This window comes from Pituophis catenifer, unplaced genomic scaffold (assembly GCF_029215685.1).
Source record: "Pituophis catenifer annectens isolate HBS135680 unplaced genomic scaffold, rPitCat1.0.hap2 SCAF_1, whole genome shotgun sequence".
Taxonomy (NCBI): domain Eukaryota; kingdom Metazoa; phylum Chordata; class Lepidosauria; order Squamata; family Colubridae; genus Pituophis; species Pituophis catenifer.
The window spans coordinates 227,747,665-227,770,109 of NW_027256881.1; the positions used below are offsets into that span (position 1 = coordinate 227,747,665).

Consider the following 22,445-nt stretch of genomic DNA (forward strand, 5'->3'; position numbering starts at 1 on the left):
ATTAGTTTGTGCCTAATAATCCCTGTTGCAATATTTTCAGGATCAGACTCAATAATATTAGTGAGAGTTGAAGGTTTAAATATACTTCCTTTTATTTACAATAGGCATTCTATATTCACTGAATATTCACAGATAGAAGCGAGGAAAAGGGTGTAGGTGGCTCCTTATATATACAATGGGTGGAGCTATAAGTGGGAGTGGTGAATTATGAATACATTAAGAAGTGAAGAATAAGTTAACCCCTGATACCCCATTCATATACTATTTACACATTAGAGAATAAGGCATTTACATCTGACAAATCCCCCTCTAAATGCCGATTCGTTATACAACACCAATTACATTCAGATTCAGGACAGTACAAGACATACAATTTAGATGTTAAATATTTGTGTTGCTTAGAAGGTAAAGGCTTTGTCAATATGTCAGCTAATTGTTCTGAAGTATCACAATGCACTGCTTTAATAAATCCATCCTGAGATAATTGCCTCACATGTTTAAATTTTATATCTATATGCCTGGACCTTTGTCCAATGGCATCAGATCTAGATATTTCAATGGCCGCTTTATTGTCTTCATGCATGACAAAAGGCAAAGCAGGTTTTTTCCAAACATCTGAAATTAAATCATTAAACCATACAAGGTTATTTGCAGCTTTGGATAAACAAACATATTCCGCTTCTGTCGTTGAAGTGGCTACTAGTTCTTGTTTACCAGTATACCAGTAAACTGGACAGTCATTTAAGAGAAAAATATAACCAGATGTACTTTTTCTGCATGATGTGTCTCCAGCCCAGTCCGCATCTGCATAACATGCAAGCTTTGGTTCTTTATTATCACTAGGTTCTAATACTAAGCAAAAATCTAATGTACTTTTCAGATATCTTAAAATTCTTTTAACAGCTTCCCAGTGATACATTGTTGGTTTGCTGACGTGTCTGGATAATAAATTGAGTGGTAAGGCGATATCTGGTCTAGTCCAATTAGATATATAAAGAAGTGAACCTATGATTGATCTATAAAACGTGTTATCCTTGAATTCAGGGGAAGATTCATCAGTATTTCTAAGAAAATCAGTTTGCATAGGAGTATCACAGGGTTTGGCATTGTTTAAATTGCATTTATTTAAAAGTTCTATAATCTTATCTCTCTGAGTAAGTTTGAATCCCCTTCTAGTTTTATTAATTTGAACACCAAGATATTTGTTCACTTTACCTAGAGATTTCAACGAGAAATGTTCATTTAACTTATTTACAAAAGTTTCTCTTCTCTCTTTGTGTTTTCCTATATATAAAATGTCATCTACATAAATCAACACAAATTCAATGTAATCATCACCCTTTTTGACAAAGAAACAGTTATCAGCAGTGGTAGCGTTGAAATCCATGGTCTTAAGTACTTTTACTAAACAATCATACCATCTTTTACCAGATTGTTTTAATCCGTATAAACTCTTGTTCAACAGCCAAATTTCATTTTTGTTGGTGTATTGACTGTGAGGTGCTCTTACGTATATTTCCTTATCTAGTTTTGCGTGTAGATACGCAGTCTGTATGTCATATTGAAATACATCAAGATTGAGTGCTGATGCTACCACTAGAGCTGTTTTGACACTCTCTGTTCTTACAGTGGGGGAATACGTGTCAGTATAGTCCTCCGGATATTTCTGTGCATAACCTTGTGCAACTAATCTAGCTTTATATAGAGTATTGCCTCCTTCTAAGTTCTTAATTTTATATATCCACCTGGTACCAATAATTGTTTTATCTTTAGGTGCAATTGCAGGTGTAAATACATTTAATCCTTGTAAACTTTCCATCTCTTTTTTCATAGCTAATTCCCATTTTTCTTTTTCTTCACGAGGGAGTTTTAACACTTCCTCATAAGTATTAGGTGTTATTGGCTCACCATCCATATGCATTATGTAATCTTTGTATTTATTTGGCATTTGATTTCTGTTGTTTCTAATGACTCTTTCAGGTTTGCTATTGTTATCATGCAAATATCTTGCTTCTTTTTTTGTTAGTGTGTCTGTCTTTATTTTGTGTTGGCTATTTGTCCAAGTTTTGGTTTTGCTTTTATATTTGTTGATATTCTGTTTTTCTATGGTCCCTTTCTCATGAGATTTTGTATCTTTACATTTATTTGGAAATATTTCATTAAGATGTAATTTAGACCAGTTGGCCTGTTCATGGAACACAGCTGTTCTGGAAACTATAAATTTGTTATTATTATCAATGAATCTGTACCCTTTGGTGCCAGTTTCATATCCCATAAATCTGAGTCTTCTGGATACGTTTTCTCCCTTTCTTCTCAACTGTTTAGGTATGTGTACGTCTGCAGTGACTCCAAATATGTGCATGTGTGCTAATTTCGGTTTCCTATTATACATTACTTCATATGGTGTCTTATTTACAATACTGGACCAGGTTCTATTTTGTGTGTAATTTGAATAATGTAAGGCTTCTGACCAAAATTGTTTGCTTAAGCCAGCATCCTCCAATGTGCATCTAATCATGGTTTGTAATGTGGAATTCTTTCTCTCTGCAATCCCGTTCTGAAACGCAGAAAATGGACTAGACGTGTAATGTAGCATTCCTCTATCCTTTAACCATTGGGAGAATTCTTTAGACATGAATTCACATCCCCTATCTGTCATAATTTGTTTTATTTTGATATTGTGTTGTGTTTCTATGCGTTTGTAAAATTCCTTAAATTTTTGAAAGGTTTCATCTTTGTGTTTCAATGTATAAACAAACCCATAACGGCTATAATCGTCTACTATTGTCAGGAAGTAACGTTTTCTATAGGTGATTGATGGAGTTAATGGGCCAACTAAGTCCATGTGTACTAAGTCAAAAATTTTGTTAGTTGATCTAGTAGATTTTCTTGGCCTGGGACTAGTTTTTAGTTTTGTAGATTTACATACTGAGCATTCCAAATAGTTTTCACAATTTTTTATTTTGACACCTTCTGCGTGTTCAGTCATTTTTTGTACTACAGGAAAACTGGCATGTCCTAACTTCCTATGTAAGATGTGAGCACACTCATCATGAATTGGTTTACCTATTTTTGGTTTTTTTTCATTGTGTGCATCTGCGTGATCATGAGATATTTTACATTCATCATTGTCACTGTTGCTAATATTTTCATCATCTGCTTCAATACAATCTTCCATATTTGAATCAATGTTATGCAACCATTTTTCCATTGTTATCAGATAAGGTAGGCCTCCTTTAATCATCACAGTGCCTATATTTATTTTATTCTTCTCCAAAGTCGCTTTTCCCTTTGAGAAAACTATATTAATGTCAGAATCTCTACTTAGTTTTATGGCACTTAGTATGTTATGAGGTATTTCAGGTATTAACAATACCCCCTCTATTTTTCCTAGACCAGGCAAGGTTACATTTCCTCTGCCTAATACTTGAACCTTTTCTTGGTTAGCTACCTTTATTACAAATTTATCTTCTGTAAATGAAGACAATATATTTTTGTTATTAGTGGTGTGATTAGTTGCTCCAGAATCAATAAGCCAATTATTGTTCTCATTTTGCTGTATTTTAGTGTTGTCTTGTTTATTTAATCCATTTAGTGAACCAGATTTTCTATCCTTTGAATTATCTCTGCCCCCTCTATTCTCTTTGTAATTTGGTGGGCTTCTATATCTATGTCTATCTATGGAAGACTGTCTATAATTGTATTTGTTCCTATATTCTGACCTATGTCTTTCCTTTGAAATTTTGGGACAATCTCTTCTATTGTGTTCCCTGGATCCACAATTGTGACATTTAAATGTTTCATTATATTTTTCTTGGAAAGCTACTTTCCTATAAGGTTTGTGTTCTGTGTGATTGCTAGAACGATTTCTTCTTGAATTGTCTTCTGCTATCAATTTATTGGATAGACTTTCTATGGATAAATATCCTAGATTGATAGTGTCTAAATGTGACATAAAACTGTCCCATGATGAATCAAGTGAGTTGATAATAACACTTTTCATTGTTTGGTCTGAAATCACCTCCCCCCTCAAATGCAGCTCAGCTCTTATTTTGTTTAAAGATATTAAATGCTCACTTATGGAAACCCCTGGTTTCACTCTAGATGAAAAGAAATCCTTAGACATTCTTGTGGTGGTAGCCACACTATCGCTGTGAAACAAATTAAACATGCATTGAATAATTTCTGAAACAGTCAGATTAGGTTTGATGCTATGATACATTGCAGGAGACACACTAGATATTATTAAGAAAAATGCTCTATGGTGTAAACAATCTATTTTTAAAGTCCAAGGTCTTTTTGGGGGACTAGTGATAAAAAATAGTAAATTTTCCTTCATAAAGACAACCTGTAGCTGTTGATACCATTCTTGCAAGTTAATGCCATCAACCCTTAGTTTTGGGAAGTCACTGGGTAAATTTCCGACATTATTTTGTCCATTACTTACGACCTGAGGTAGTCCGTGGTCTCGCAAGTGTAGAAAATTGCAAAACGGCATGGGGATGCTCGCAACGAGTCTGCGTGGTTCTCTCGCCAGTTCATGTCTTCCCGGACCGTCTGCGTAGTTTCGCGCATGCGCGTTGTCCATTTCTTCTTTGAAGTCGTCGTGGAAGGTTCTCTCCGTTGCGGCTCGCTCGCTCTGCTCTGCTTCAGACGAGTCGGTCTCTGGTTCGACCTTGGGAGTTCTGACGACGGCGGCTGCTCTTCTTTTTCTTTTGGGGGCGTTGGCACTTGCTTCGGTCTGTGGTGTAGGGCGGAATCGACAAGGCTCTCTGGGTTCGGGCGTCGTCGCTTTCGAAGTCAGGATGGGAGCGGGCAGGTCTTGAGGTATCGGCTTGCTCGCTCGCTTCTTCGGTGGCTCTTTGGTAATTTTTAGTTTTGGCCCAAATGCAGCAAAAAGTGTTTTCATTGCTGATTTTATTTGGGATTTTGTTGAGTCATCTTCACTTTCTGATTCTGATTCTTCTGAGGAGTTCGAATCTTCTTTTTCATTTTCGTTGTCTGATAACGTTTTTCGCGCCAGAAATTTTGAATTGAGCATTTTGATTGGCTCTGCTTCGCTCACCTTGGAGGCCTGTTGAAACCAAGATGGCTGCCATTCAAAATTTCGCGCGGGATCACTGTTTTTCTTCTTCGTAATGACTTTCTCTGCAGTCATATCACTCACTATTTTTGGGTCTCTAGACTTCTCATTAGTGATGTTTTTCTCTCTCGCTGCTCTGCTGTTCTTCAGCATTTCTTGGAGGTTCGCGATGAGGCTTTCATCATTCTTCTGGCTTTTTAATAGTTTTAATATCTCTGACCTGAGTTCGTTATTCTCTATTTCAATTTCCTCCTGGTCATCATTTTCGTCTATTATTTCTTCGTCTTCAGTGGTGTATTCTTCGGATTCTCTCGAAATTGCGTTTGTGGGTTCGTTGATTATTTCTTGTTCTGTTTCCATTTCTTTGCTGTAGGCCCTGGTGTTGGGCCTATCTTTCTTAGACATTTTTAAGTTTTTATTGAGTCAATTAACCATCCTCTGCTACCAGCTTGTTGCAATATTTTCAGGATCAGACTCAATAATATTAGTGAGAGTTGAAGGTTTAAATATACTTCCTTTTATTTACAATAGGCATTCTATATTCACTGAATATTCACAGATAGAAGCGAGGAAAAGGGTGTAGGTGGCTCCTTATATATACAATGGGTGGAGCTATAAGTGGGAGTGGTGAATTATGAATACATTAAGAAGTGAAGAATAAGTTAACCCCTGATACCCCATTCATATACTATTTACACATTAGAGAATAAGGCATTTACATCTGACAATCCCTTTTGTGGGCACAAGTACTCTATAAAACCATTCTCCTTCATTACTAATGAATGGGAATTCACATTCCTTTTTGTTTGTTCAGAATACATGATTGCGCTAAATAAAGTGGATTTGAAAAGATCATTAAAAGCTGGTGGCAGAGAGCAGTTTCTAGAAATAGCAGACAGCCAAGCCAATATATGGTATTAATGCCATCCTTTTACTTTTCTGTATTTTCTTTAAAGCAAAGTATAACATTCATGATTGGCAAAATGTCCACTTCGAAATGACTTTTAGGAAATTAGTAAATTCTGTGTATAGATGAAAAATGTCATTACAATGATTTTCCAATAATTGTTAGCCTGATATACTCCCTTTGTTTTTGTGGAGACCATAGTACAGCAACTATTTTCTGTGAAAAATATACTTATTTCAGTCTTTGACATTTCCATATAATGTTGGGAAATTCTTGGAGATCATTGCCAGGAGACCACATATTCATATTGTAAAATAGTTGAATCAGAGATAAGACTCAGGCAATTCCCTGTGTCTTACACATAATATATGAAGTACTAAGATGTCTGTGGAGTTTCTGTAACATGCAAAGCTTCAAAGGAAGCAATGATGCACTCCTTCAAAACTGCAGTGTTCCCCTCACTTGTAAAATTGAAGGAACCATAGTGTTTTGCCACAACCTGCTTCAGAGCCTTCTTCCATAGAGCTTGTGATATGGGAATGGGCTGAGAGATGTCTTCTCATGTAGTCGTGGCCCATACATTTCTATAATATGCAATGTGGCTTGTCTGGAGCATCCTTGACATCCACTAAATGATTTCCAGATTTGATGATTATAGCAAACATTGCTGTATATACCTAAACCAATTGTCTGGAATCTCCTTTGGAGCACTTTCAAAAGTTTTAATGATCCTTGTACAGGAATTACTGCTTGCCTCATGCACTAAATCTCTTCCAGGCTGAGTAGGTCCAGCTCATGGTATGGGCAATTTCCAAGCCATTTAAGTATGGAAGACCTTAAACTAATATTTGGAGGGGAAAAAAGAGATTTCTGTAGCACTGGCCCAAAGCAGCTTGAGACTGTCCAAAATATTTTATTGGTGCATATTCTGTTTTCTCCAGAAGATGAACTGCTTAATTAAAATAAATATAAGTCACTTTTCAAAGGCCTGTTAACTGCCTACCTTTAATATCATTAAGTCACTTTGAACTTCTAACTTGCAGAGTATGTTTCCAGAGTATATGATGGGTACCTCAGGATGGTTTTGTATTTCCTAGCCTAGGCAATAAATAAATACTTTAGCATTTGAAAAAAAATATTTTTTTACTATTTATAGAATATCCTTGGTTACTTAAGGTAGCAGTACACATACAGTAAGTCAGTCAAAGTAGAATCATCCAGCATGAATTGTCATCTAATAATTCAAATGGTTGCACTCAGAAAGGTTTAAAGAAAAGTGATCTGCGCTATGTTTGAGAATCACATTTTACTAGCAGATACACATGCTGGCTAAACTATTGGAAGAAATAAGAATTATTTTCTTTCTTAGATCAAATTCAAAATATCAGCATATAGGAAAGTACTAAAATGTTACAATAATTGTTTTATGAAAAACCAGAACTGTTTATTACCAATCTTTATTAAGATGACTGTATTATTTAGGTTTATCCACAGATACGAAAAAAAAAAAAATCAGTGAGCTATTAAAGGAAAGTAACATTAAATAAAAGAATAAAATAATTATAAAAGTTGTCCCACACGTTGTCCATTTGCTGGCCCCGTTTTTCTACAAAATATTTTCTGTGTGTAGATGATTTCAGGGCAACACAAATACAGATTTTACATTGTATAATAATGATTCCAATTTCCATTGCATATTTATATTTTATCTTTAGCACCAGTAACATTTACTCATTTATTACAAGGAACAAACTTCTATGCTTTCTTGAACATTTGCAAAATATTTTCAAAATATTCTTGCTTCCTGTGGAGACAAAAAAATTCCTATCAATTAACTTTTATGTAACTGTGTAGGCATCTCAACAGCTAAAGAAAAACAAAGCAGAGCAAAGCAAAAGCAAAGCCAACAACATTAAGCAAGATGTTATAACTAATGAACTAAAATAAATGTTTATTCGATAATTATTCTCTTCTAAAAGCAGAGTTTGAATGTTCTTCTTAGCTTTGTATATATTTTGATTATGCAGAATTTGCTTGATTTTCTTTCTGAATACTGAACTTCAGAAAAGCCTGAATCCAATATGTGTCATTTTAGAAATAGTTCACTCTTACTCAGTACCTGGTTTGGAAAATCGACATTTCATTCTCCCATACATAAAGGCAGGAAAATCAGAAATGGCTTTACTTTGTTGTTGACTGTTAGAAGAATATTACATATATGATAAAATAAAACATAACACCTTTTGCACAAATCAGTCTCTTCTTTTTATTTAAATTTAGAAAATGCCCCTCAAACTCAGTTTATATTCCACCCCAGGGAATGAAAATCTATTTTTCAATAGCTGAAAGTTAGATCAAATCTGGGACCTAGGCAAACACTGGAATTCACAACTAGAAAAGAGGCAGCACATAGAATCAAGGAATCACTTAGGCAAAGAATATTGTATATTTTGAAATGTCCTTATCCCATCAAATGCTTTTGGCAGGCCATTGCAATTCACGTTTAAATACAGTATATGAGGCAAAGAGAATAAATTATTCTCAAGTTTATTTAAGGAATATGCAGTTCAGGTTGCAACACATCAAAGCTCTCAATGTTTACTTTTCTTGATGACCCATCTTTCATTGGCCTCAACTGTTAACACATATTTCAATATATTATCCCTTGTTCCTTTACTGTACCTCTTTGTACAGTACTACTTTATGTAATGTGCATGATAGCAATACTAACTGTTGTAGTATAATAGGTGAGGAAGGTGCTAGTTTTTTTTACTATTTGTACCAAGATGTTGCTCAGAGGAACATCTTATTTCTGGGGTGAGGAATCCCAGCTCTATATCCAAACTGTCTCAGAAAAAAAGAATAAGTATTTGGGCCTTATGTGACAATATGAGAGAAAGAATCAAAAATAGAATGAAAAGCATTCTGTACTAGTAACAAATAAAATCTAGAATTTTCTGGAGTGGGCAGATATATTAAGTTTAATAAATTAAGTTAAATGAAAATCAACAAAAATAAATAAAATTTGTACATGGTTGTTTTCTGTCACAAACATGATAGATAGGAAAGCTGCTTGGAAATGTGGCAGTCCTTACCTCAGATATAGAACAGATTTCCCTCAAATCTCTGGAATTTTCTAATACAAATTTTTCCTTTTAAAATCCTTGTTCTTTACCTTGCTTATATTCACCCATAGATAACTGAATGCTGATTGAGTTTTCTTGACAGAGTGCAATGCTTCTCACAAACATTCCTCAAAAGAACACTAGCATAAATCTCAGAATTACATGCTATACTATTACACTAACTGTTCCTTAACTTTTGCTTCCCAATTGGTTTTTCTAGTTTGCTAGGTTGGGATTTTACTTCTTCCTAGATATGGTACTTCTCACTGAATTTCTAATACTGTTTTCAATTCCTTTTCCTTTAGGATTGCTCTTTGTGTTTCAGGATTCCCTCCCACACACACACACACAATTTCTAATAATCTCTTTGCTATAATCTTCTAGCTCCCATCCAACCATCTCTCAGCTGATTGGGGGCAATATTTTGGGACTGAATTATTTAAATAGATTATAATTTGGTTATTCCATTCCCATTTAAGACCACTTAGATAGCAATACTAATTGTTATTTCAAAATTTCATTTTGAAAACCTGTACATAAAAATAAAAGCAAAAACTGTCTAGCTAGAATAATCTGTGTACTCTGTTCAACTCTTCATTGCTAAGCCGTTTCATCAGACATACTGTAGTATTCTTATTACCAGCCAACCCTTACCTTTCAAAATATCTAGGGAAAAATAATGCCTATTGTCACAAGTAAATGCCTTATTCTTCATTATGTAAATAGTACATGACCAGGGTATCAGGGGTTAACTTATTCTTCACTACTTAATATATTCATATTTAACCACTCCCATATCTAGCTCCACCCCATGTATATATAAGGAGCTGTATGCATTCCTTCTGTGCTTCTATCTATGATTATTCAGTGAATATAGAATGCCTTCTGTAAATAAACAGTGCTTTATTTGAATATCTAATTCTTAATTCATTTATTGAGTCTGATCCTGAAAATATCGTAACAATCTGGTAGCAGAGGATGGTTGAATTGACTCAATAAAACTTTAAATATGTCTGAGAGAGAAAACTCCAGAAACAAAAGAGAAAGGCCCAACACCAGGGCATACAGCAAAGAAATGGAAGCAGATCAAGAAATGATTGATGAGTCCACGAATGCAATATCGAGAGAATCTGAAGACTGCACTACAGACAACGAAGAAATAATGGATGAAACTGATGACCAAGAAGAAAACAAAATAGAAAACAACGAACTCAGGTCAGAGATACTAAAACTCTTAAAAAGCCAAAAGAACAATGAAAATCTCATCGTGAACCTCCAAGACATATTAAAAAACAACGGAGCAGCGAGAGAGAAGCACATCGTTACGGATGAATCTAAAGACTCAAAAACGGTGAGCGATCTGCCTGCAGATAAAAATACAGCGAAAAAGAAAACTAACAGTCCCGCGCAAAATTTCAAATGGCAGCCATCTTGGTTTCAACAGACCCCTAAGATGAGCGAAGCAGAGCCAATCAGAAAGCAGGATTCAAAATATCTGGCGCAAAAAGCCTTACTCGATGCAAGAAATGAAAGGGAGAAAATTTACACCTCAGAAGAATCAGACACAGAAATCGAAGAAGCTTCAATAGATATGCGGGTAAAGTCAGCAATGAAAACGCTCTTTGCAGCATTTGGACCAAAATTGAAAATCACTAAAGAATCAACGAAAGACAGCAGTCAAAAAACAAAGAAAAGACAAGCAAGCAAGCAAACATCTCAGAATCTACCCGCTTCTATCCAAACGACGAGAGCACCGACGCCTGAACCCAGAGAGCCCTGCAGATACCACCCCACACCATAGACGATCTCAGGGACCAGCGTCCTCAACGAAAGAAAGCGAGCGCCTGCTACCACCAGGACTCCGGAGATCGAGCCGGAGACCGATTCCTCGGAGGAAGAGCAATGCGGGGGAGCTGCAGCAGCGAGAACCTCTCACGACAGCTTCAGGAGCGAAATGAACAATGCGCATGTGCAAGACTACGCAGACAGCTTCGGAGGACATGAGGAACGGAGAGAACCATTCAGACTCGTTGCAAGCATACCCACGCCATTTTGCAACTTTCAACATTTACAAGATCACGGACTACCCCCAGTTGTAAGTAATGGATCCAACAATATTGGGAATTTGCCCAATGACTTCCCAAAACTGAGAATAGATGGTATTAATTTGCAAGAATGGTGTCAGCAGCTCCAGGTTGTCTTTCTAAAAGAAAACTTATTATTTTTTATTACTAACCCCCCAAAAAGACCTTGGACTCTAAAATTGGACTGCCTACACCATAGAGCATTTTTCTTATTAATTTCCAGTATATCTCCTGCCATGTACCACAGTATTAAGCAAAATCTGACTGTCTCAGAAATTATTCAATGCATGTTTAAATTGTTTCACAGTGAAAGTGTAGCCACTACAACAAGAATGTCTAAAGATTTCTTCTCAGCTAGGATAAAGCCAGGGGTTACCATAAGTGAACATTTAATATCTTTAAACAAAATCAGAGCAGAACTGCATTTAAGGGGGGAGATAATTTCAGATCAAACAATGAAGAGTGTTATCATTAACTCACTAGACCCATCGTGGGATAACTATATATCACATTTAGACACAATCAATTTAGGATATTTATCCATAGAAAATCTATCTAATAAGCTAATAGCTGAAGATAATTCAAGGAGGAGTCGTTGTAACAATCACATGGAACATAAACAATATAAGAAGGTAGCATTTCAAGAAAGATATCATGAACCAATTGGATGCCACAACTGTGGATCCAAGGAACATAATAGGAGAGATTGTCCTAAACTCCTCAGAGAAAGACAAAAATAGAAATAGATACCACAACAGACAGTCATCCATTGATAGACATAGATATAGAAGTCCACCCAACTATAGAGAACATAGAGGGGGCAGGGATAATTCAAAGGATAGAAGGTCTGGTTCACTGAATGGGTTAAACAAACATGACAACACTAACATACAACAGCCAGAGAACAACGATTGGCTTATCGATTCTGGAGCAACTAATCACACTACAAATAATAAAAATATATTATCTTCATTTGTAAAAGATAAATTTGTAATTAAAGTAGCTAATCAAGAAAAGGTCCAAGTCATAGGTAGAGGGAATATAACCTTACCTGGCCTAGGAAAAATAGAGGGGGTATTGTTAATACCTGAAATACCTCATAACATACTTAGTGCAATAAAACTAAGCAGAGATTCTGACATAAATATTGTGTTCTCAAAAGGAAGAGCAACATTAGAGAAAAACAGAATAAACATAGGTACTGTGGTTATCAAAGGAGGTCTACCTTATTTAATGACAAAAGAGAGATGGTTACACAACATTGATTCCAACATGGAAGATAACAATGACATAGATAATGGAGACAATAGTAATAGTGACAATGAGGAACATGAGATAATTCATAATCACAAAGACACATCCAATGACAAAAAACCTAAAATTGGTAAACCAATTCATGATGAGTGTGCTCATGTCTTACATAGGAAATTAGGACATGCCAGTTTTCCTGTAGTACAAAAGATGACTGAACATGCTGAAGGTGTTAAAATAAAAAATTGTAAAAACTATTTGGAATGCTCAGTATGTAAATCTACAAAACTCAAAACTAGTCCCAAACCCAGAAAGTCAACAAGATCAACCAACAAAATTTTTGACTTGGTACACATGGATTTAGTTGGTCCATTAACACCATCAATCACATATAGAAAACGTTATTTTCTAACCATTGTGGATGACTATAGTCGTTATGGGTTTGTCTATACATTAAAGCACAAAGATGAAACTTTTCAGAAATTTAAGGAGTTTTACAAACATGTAGAAACGCAACATAATATTAGAATAAAACAAATTATGACAAATAGGGGATGTGAATTCATGTCAAAGGAATCCTCCCAATGGCTAAAAGACAAAGGAATGTTACATTACACATCTAGCCCTTTCTCTGCATTCCAAAATGGAGTGGTAGAGAGAAAGAACTCAACATTACAAACCATGATTAGATGCACATTAGAAGATGCTGGCTTAGGTAAACAATTCTGGTCAGAAGCTTTACCATATTCCAATTATACACAAAATAGAACTTGGTCTAGCATTGTAAACAAGACACCATATGAAGTAATGTATAGTAGGAAACCTAAAATAGCACACATGCACATATTTGGAGTCACTGCAGACGTACACATACCTAAGCAATTGAGACGTAAAGGTGAGAACGTATCCAGAAGACTTAGGTTCATGGGATACGAAACAGGCACAAAAGGGTACAGATTTATCGATAATAATAACAAATTTATAGTTTCCAGAACGGCTGTATTCCATGAACAGGCCAACTAGTCTAAAATACATCTTAATGAAATATTCCCAAACACTAATCCAGACACTAAACGTCAAGAAAAAAAGACTAGAGAAGAATACAATCACAACTCACATAAAAACAAAATCAAAACATGGACAAACAGTCAACACAAAATAAAGACAGATTCATTAACAAAAAAGGAAGCAAGGTATTTACATGACAATGATAGTAAACCAGAAAGAACGATCAGAAGTAACAGAAATCAAGTGCCAAACAAATACAAAGATTATGTAATGTATATGAATGGAGAAACATCAACACCAAACACATACGAGGAAGTGTTAAAACTTCCCCCCGAAGAAAAGAAAAAGTGGGAATCAGCCATGACTAAAGAGATGGATAGTTTACGAGAATTAAATGTATTCACACCTACACCTGCACCTAAAGATAAAACTGTTATTGGCACCAGGTGGATATATAAAATCAAAAACTTAGAGGGAGGCAACACCTTATACAAAGCTAGACTAGTTGCACAAGGTTATGCACAAAAATATCCCGAGGATTACACAGACACATACTCTCCCACAGTAAGAACTGAGAGTGTTAAAACAGCTCTGGTTATAGCATCAGCACTTAACCTTGATGTATTCCAATACGACATACAGACTGCATATCTACATGCAAAATTAGATAAAGAAATATATGTAAGAGCACCTCATAGTCAATACACAAACAAAAATGAAACGTGGTTGCTAAACAAAAGTTTATACGGGTTGAAACAATCTGGTAAACGATGGTATGAATGTTTAGTCAAAGTACTCAAAACTATGAATTTCAATGCTACTACTGCTGATAACTGTTTCTTTGTCAAAAAAGAGGGTGATTCTCTAGAATTTGTGTTAATTTATGTGGATGATATTTTGTATATAGGTAAACATAAAGAGAGGAGAGAAACATTTGTAACAAAACTAAATGAACATTTCTCTTTGAAATCATTAGGTAAGGTAAATAAGTATCTTGGAGTTCAAATCAGTAAAACAAAAAGGAGATTCAAACTTTCTCAAAGAGATAAGATTATAGAACTTCTGAACAAATGTAACTTAAATAATGCTAAGCCCTGTGACACTCCCATGCAAACTGATTTTTTGAGGAACACAGATGAGTCATCCCCTGAATTTAAAGATAATACACTTTACAGATCAGTCATCGGTTCCCTTCTATATATTTCCAATTGGACTAGACCTGATATTGCTTTGCCTCTCAACTTGTTGTCTAGGCACGTCAGCAAACCATTATTATATCATTGGGAAGCTGTCAAAAGAATATTAAGATATTTAAAGAATAGTTTAGACTTCTGTTTATTATTGGAACCTAATAATGTCAAAGAGCCCATCCTCACATGTTATGCCGATGCGGATTGGGCTGGCGATACCACATGTAGAAAAAGCACATCTGGCTATATATTTTTCCTTAACGATTGTCCAGTTTACTGGTACACTGGTAAACAAGATTTAGTAGCCACCTCAACGACTGAGGCAGAATATGTTTGTCTGTCTAAAGCCTCAAATAACCTCATATGGTTTAATGACTTATTGTCAAACACTTGGAAGAAACCTTCATTACCATTTATCATGCATGAAGATAACAAGGCTGCTATTGAAATATCTAGATCTGATGCTATTGGACAAAGGTCCAGACATATAGATATAAAATTCAAACATGTGAGGCAGTTATCTCAGGATGGATTTATTAAAGCAGTTCATTGCGAAACATCAGAGCAAATAGCTGACATATTGACAAAGCCTTTGCCTTCTAAGCAGTATAAATACTTGACTTCTAAGTTACAAGTTTTATATTGTTCTGAATCTGAATGTAATTGTTGTAGTATATCGAATCGGCATTTAGAGGGGGATTTGTCACAAGTAAATGCCTTATTCTTCATTATGTAAATAGTACATGACCAGGGTATCAGGGGTTAACTTATTCTTCACTACTTAATATATTCATATTTAACCACTCCCATATCTAGCTCCACCCCATGTATATATAAGGAGCTGTATGCATTCCTTCTGTGCTTCTATCTATGATTATTCAGTGAATATATGATGCCTTCTGTAAATAAACAGTGCTTTATTTGAATATCTAATTCTTAATTCATTTATTGAGTCTGATCCTGAAAATATCGTAACACCTATAAAAAAAAAAATTACATTAACTGTATCAAGATTACCCTAAACTAAAATCTCCATATTGGAGGAAAAATCTGTGTGAATGAGATAAGGATTTGTTCCATCCATATTGTCTATTAATAAAGATTAGTTTGTTTCTGCTTAAAGAAAACATAATATATGACTGTTTTAAGTTGATACAGCACTGTTTTTTGACTATGACACTTCTATCAGAAAGCAGCTTATTTTGCTGACTCATGATGCACTTACCAAGTCCTTCTTACTGTCTTTATATCAGAAATGTGGAAGAAATAATTATGATAAAGTCCTTTTTCTAGACAAACTCAGCAGGTAACTGTTCCACAAATAAATCCAGCCAACCAGCAGTGAGATAGACTTAAAAATACACAAGTATGATAGGTGGTATAGAAATTTGATAAATAATTAAAATAAAATAAATATTTTGTTGTGAATGTTCCAACACTGGAAATTTTTAAGAAGATGTTGGATAACCATTTGTCTGAAGTGGTGTAGGGTTTCCCCCCTAGTCCAGGGGGTTGGACTAGAAGACCTCCAACGTCCCTTCCAACTCTGTTATTCTATTCTATTCTATTCTATTCTATTCTATTCTATTCTATTCTATTCTATTCTATTCTATTCTATTCTATTCTATTCTATTCTATTCTATTCTATTCTATCCTATCCTATCCTATCCTATCCTATCCTATCCTATCCTATTCTATTCTATATTGAAATAATAATAATTTATCTAACTAATCCCGAACTCTTATTTTGGCATTTGCCATAAGAAACTATTTCTTTTCCTTTCAGCTATTTATGAGCAATCCTGTGAAACTTATCGGCACCAAGGAAAAACATCTGGTTTCTTCCACATTGACTCCGATGCGAGTGGTCCACTTCCCCCACTTTTGGTATATTGCAATATAACAGGTAAAAAAATCCCACTTCTGTATTTCTCACAAATGGTTTGTTGTTTATTGCATGGCCTGAAATCTATTGCATTGTTGTAAGATAAAGTTTTCCCTATCAGTCATGTCTGACTTTAGGATGCAGTGCTCATCTCTGTTTCTTGGCCAAGGGAACCAGCATTGTCTGAAGACAATTTCCAGGGTCATGTAGCCAGCATGGATATATGCCAAAGGTGTATGATACACTATTACCTTCACACCAAAGTGATACCTATTAATCTACTTGCATTTGCATGCTTTCGAACTGCTAGGTGGGCAGGAGCTGGGACAGTAATGGGAGCTCACCCCATTCATGGAGCTCATGGAAATGAGGTGGTTGAAGAAAATCAAGGCATGTAGGTCTGCAGTGGTGGTATCAATTACTGACCTATTTCAAAAAAATCTTTCTATGTTACATAAATATGAAATAATCTTATGGTTATTACGGAAAGCAAAATGTAATCAGAGATTTCTCCTTTCCTGAAAACCAGAACTCTCAAAGTCTTCTAAGGCATACAGATCATACCAGATTTCAGAAATAGAAACAGAACCACAGCATATCAATGGTTTATTGCTTTTGTTTGTTCTACTCTTACATTGCACTTGTAATAGAAGTGAGATATGAGAAGAACTGATGCATGATACGGGGTGTGATAGAATAATGATTCCAGACTCAATGGACAGAGGAGGCCAATCAATAAAGGGAAAATTTTTCAGCTACGTTATCATGGGATCTACCCCATAAAGCAGATGACAGCTAAAAGGGTTACTGTATTTATAGGCTCAATGATAAGCCCAATATAATGCATAAATTTCATGGGCTGTATTTATACAACTACATCATATGGCAAAACACATGTTTCTTAAATAATAATTTTGATCATTAATTTTGACAACTAATTTCTACAGGGGTAATGTGGGTGTTGCAGGAGTGATCAGAGCTGCTTCACATGTTGTACTTTAGGCAAAACATTTATATCTGATGGTCACATGTAACTTCCTGCTTAAATGCATTTTGTGGTATTGGGCTGCCTGCTGAAATTAAATTCCAGTATGTCTTATGTTTTTGCCATTCCGGGAGGGAGGGGAGAGAGAGAGAGAGAGAGAGAGGGAGGGAGGGAGGGAGAGAGAGAGAGAGAGAGAGAGAGAGAGAGAGAGGGAGAGAGGGAGAGAGATATCTTAAATCTGATCATGTTTTCTTTTATCAAGATGTTATCATATTTGACTCAAAGCATGGTTGGAGGATTCCTTTGATCCCTCATTATAATGAGACATCAGTCTATTTGTAGTGGCCATTGATAGATTAGCATGAGTCTCTGAGGAATTGTGGTGCAGTGTACAGTTCTAATATTGCTTAAAATCTGTTTTCTTGATATTCTATCAGAACCGAAACAAATAGTAAAACTATCTTGACTTTTAGAATCAAGTATAGGGAAGACATGTATACAAACTTAGATTTCTAATATAAAAGGCAATCTGTATGAGTTCAGTCCAAGCTTCCTTTGGATTTTGTATGCTGTGTATGAAATGTGTGCTCTTTTGTGCTTCATAATTATGACATTCTGATAATTGCATTGCAGCAATGATACTGTAGAGTCTGATAATTGATCAGAAGATCCACTGTGGAAAAATGTAGGAATTGATCTGTTTCTCAACTACATCGTTTGTACATCTGTTCAGACATAAGCTTGTTCCATCCAACTCAAGATAGGTTTAAAGAAAATGTTTACATTCTTACAAAAGAATGAGTTTGTTGAATTGTAGATTGCACAGTACAGGAACAATATTTAGGGAAATGTTATGGAAAGAATAATAATTGATACATTAGTATGATTTAATGTAAAGAAATAAGGTATAATTAAAGAAGCAAGGTAAAAATTAAGATTAAAAGAACACAAAACTTTCAAAAATTACTGTTTTCATGAAAGAGGATGGAGAATAGCTTGTGAGGGTTGACTATAATATGTTTATTTTATTTATTTTTATTTATTGTATTTGATTTTTATACCGCCCTTCTCCAACAGGACTCAGGGCAGTGAACAGCCGAGATAAAACATAACATATAAAATTTAAAAAACAGTTTAAAAGACATTAAATAATTTTGGCGCTCAATTTAAAACAACCCAGTTAAAACCAATTTCAAATTAAAACTGAAAGGATGGGATCAAGCCAGCCCGGCTAGATGAAATAGATGTGTTTTCAGGGCCCGACGAAAAGTCCGGAGGTCTGGTATTGTGCGTATCTCTGGGGGTAGGTCGTTCCAGAGGGCAGGTGCCGCCACAGAGAAGGCTCTCCCCCTGGGGGTCGCCAGCCAACATTGTCTGGCCGATGGCACCCTGAGGAGGCCCTCTCTGTGCGAGCGAACTGGCCAGTGGGAGGCTATTGGCGGCAGAAGGCGGTCTCATAGATACCCCGGCCCTAAGCCATGGAGCGCTTTAAAGGTGGTTACCAACACCTTGAAGCGCACCCGGAAGACCACCGGAAGCCAGTGCAGCTTGTGCAGGAGAGGTGTCACATGGGAGCGCCTGGTCGCTCCCATAATCCCCCACGCAGCCACATTCTGGACCAACTGGAGCCTCCGGGTGCACCCCAAGGGGAGCCCCATGTAGAGAGCATTGCAGTAGTCCCGGCGGGAAGTGATGAGTGCCTGAGTGACCGTGCGTAGGGAGTCCCGATCCAGAAAGGGACGCAACTGGCATATCAGGCAGACCTGATAAAAAGCCCCGCTGGCCACGACCGTCATATGCTCTTCTAAAGACAGCCGTGCATCCAGGAGGATGCCCAAGTTGCAAGCCCTCTCCGTGGGGACCAGTGATTCGCCCCCAATAACCAGCGATGGCACCATCTGGCTATATTGGTACGCCGGAAGCCACAGCCACTTGGTCTTGGAAGGGTTGAGTCGGAGCCTGTTTCTCCCCATCCAGGCCCATACAGCCTCCAGGCACCGGGACATCACTTCAAGGGCATCGTTGGGGTGGCCTGGGGTGGAGATGTACAACTGAGTGTCATCAGTGTACTGATGGAACTCCACCCCAAAGCCACGGATGATCTCACCCAGCAGTTTTACATAAATGTTGAACAGAAGGGGCGAGAGGACCAACCCTTATGGCACCTCACAAACAAGGCGCCTCGGGGTCGACCGCTGCCCCCCTGCCAATACAATTTGTGACCGGTCAGAGAGGTAGGAAGAGAACCACCACAAAACGGTGCCTCCTACCCTCAACCCCTCCAACCGGTGCAACATGATACCATGGTCGATGGTATCAAAAGCCGCTGAGAGATCTAACAGGACCAGGATAGAGGAACAACCCCTATTCCGAGCCCTCCAGAGATCATCCACCAATGCGACCATTGCCGTTTCTGTGCTGTGCCCAGGCCTGAAGCCGGACTGGAGCGGATCTAGATAGACAGCTTCATCCAGGTACTGTGGAAGCTGCCGCACCACCACACTCTCAACAACCTTCACAATAAAACAAAGATTGGAGACTGGACGATAGTTAGCCAAAACAGCCAGATCCAGAGAGGGCTTCTTGAGGAGGGGCCTCACCACCGCTTCTTTCAAGGCAGCCGGTAGGACATCCTCGCTCAAAGAAGCGTTAATAATCCTCTGGAGCCAGCCTTGTGTAACCTCCCGGGAAGCCAGCACCAACCAGGAGGGACACGGGTCCAATAAACATGTGGTCACGTTCAGCCATCCCAGAATCCTGTCCACATCCTCGGGAGCCACAGGATCAAACTACTCCCAGATAACACTCTCAAGACCTGCCTCAATCATCCCATCCGGACTTACCCAGTCAGAGCCAGACCTTCCCAAATCTGAGCGATCTTGTCATACAGATACTGCACAAAATCCTCAGATCGACCCTGCAAGGGATCATCCCGTGCTCCCAGATGGAGGAGGGAGCGGGTCACCCTAAACAGGGCGGCTGGGCGATTATCTGATGACGCAATAAGGGCGGCAAAATAGCTAGATTTTGCCGCTTTTATCACCACTAGGTAGGTCTTAAAATGAGACCTCACCAGTGGTTGGATTTGGAACGGCTGGTTCTCCAACCGCTCTCCAGGCGTCTTTTCCGGCACTTCATCTCCCTCAGCTCCTCGGAGAACCAAGGAGCTAGGTGAGTTCAGTGCCGGGTCAGAGGCCGCAAAGGCATGACGCGGTCCAAAGCCCTGGCGGCCGCACTGTCCCAGGCGGCCACCAGGTCTTCAGCCGAGTCATGAGCCAGAGTCTCAGGAAATGGCCCAAGCTCCATCTGGAACCTATCAGGATCCATCAAGCGCCTGGGGCAGAACCACCTAGTCAGTCCCGCCTCCCTGCGGTGGGGTGTAGTGGTTAGAAAGTCAAGTCGAAGGAGCGAGTGGTCAGACCATGACAAGGGTTCGATGACTATATCCCCTGTATCAAGGCCACTCAACCACTGACCAGAGATAAAAACTAAGTCCAGAGTGTGCCCGCCCATGTGAGTAGGGCCATGAATTAACTGAATCAGGTCCATGGCTGTCATGGAAGCCATGACTCCCGAGCCACCTCAGACGTTTCACCGATGGATGGCAGGTTGAAATCCCCCATGACCAAAAGTCTGGGGGTATCAACCGCCACCTCGGCTATGACGTTGAGCAGCTCAGGCAGGGCCGTTGCCACATGGCAGGGAGCCAGGTACGTGATCAACAAGCCCATCTGCACTCCATGGCCCCACTTCACAAGAAGGGACTCACATCCAGCTATCTGTGGAACAGTGGTCTCCCTCAGATCAAGACCTTCCTTTATAATAACTGCCACCCCCCGCCTCTGCCCTGAGCTCTCAGCTGGTGGAATGCACGGAAGCCTGGTGGGCACATATCTATGAGGGGAACTCCCCCCTCCTGGCCCAACCAGGTCTCCGTAATACCTGCCAGGTCCGCTCCCCCCTCCTGAATAAGATCACAAATGAGGGGGGCTTTATTTACCACGGACCTGGCATTGCACAACAACAGCCAAAGGCTCGGGCCCTGAGAGTCTGAACAGCCTGGGGAACGAGAAGGGCTATGGGGACCAGGGCGTGCCACCACTCAGAGATAGTGAGTGCACGCCCCCACCATATGATATGGCCCTCTGCTCCTGCCATATCTGCCCCTCCCACTCAGTGTATTGATGGAAAAGCCCTCAGAAGAATGAACTCTAATGCCCCCCCTTACCCCCAGAATCCACACCCTTTGTGGCCCGACTGGCAGCTGGGCCGGACCCCTCCCCCCATGGGTTAACCCCCAAACCCACACAACCCTCCCGCCCCTAGAAACCCTTAAAAATCTATCTAAAATTTTCTCCAGAAAACCCCTCAGTCCCCTTTTTGCAAGATGCCACCTCTCAGGGTGCCAAAGCCCGTCATAAAGGTAGGCTCTTGATAGAGTGGAGAGCCACACCTGCAAGAGGGGGGAATCTCGCAGAATAAGAAGCTCCGCTGGCGAATACATCTAAATAATCGGGGGAAGCCCACGGCCAAGGGGTTAATCAAGTTGGTCCAAATTCCGGAAAAGGGATATCCAGTCAGGTCCAAGTCAATAAACTCCACTGCTCTCTCACAGCAGTGGATGGAGTCTTAAGCCATTTCGGGGCCAGATGTCGACACCAGCCGCCCTCTCACGAAAGCTGGGAAGGGCCAAGAACCGCAGTCATCGTCCGACTCCATACCAGACTTGAAATCCAGGGTATATCCTTCTACAATTGGGAAGCATTGATGACAACCACCAATCTACAGGACCATGGGCCAGGAAGAGACTCCGGTGGCTGCACCTTAGGCGAATCAGGAGGCCATAAAAACATCCATGGGAGGCAGATGTCACATTGTCCAGAGGCCACCTCCAGATGATAAATAGCCTCACAGAGGCTAATAGACC

General features: G+C 38.5%; 1 protein-coding gene across 1 annotated transcript in view; it reads left to right on the top strand.

The window, feature by feature from the left end:
* Window positions 1-22,445, top strand: part of CNTNAP5 (contactin associated protein family member 5) — a 424,307-nt gene that overhangs the window by 259,372 nt on the left and 142,490 nt on the right. The window contains exon 12 of the mRNA XM_070957105.1: window positions 16,435-16,554. Within this exon, the coding sequence (XP_070813206.1) occupies window positions 16,435-16,554 (120 nt within the window). The remainder of the gene's footprint in view (window positions 1-16,434; window positions 16,555-22,445) is intronic.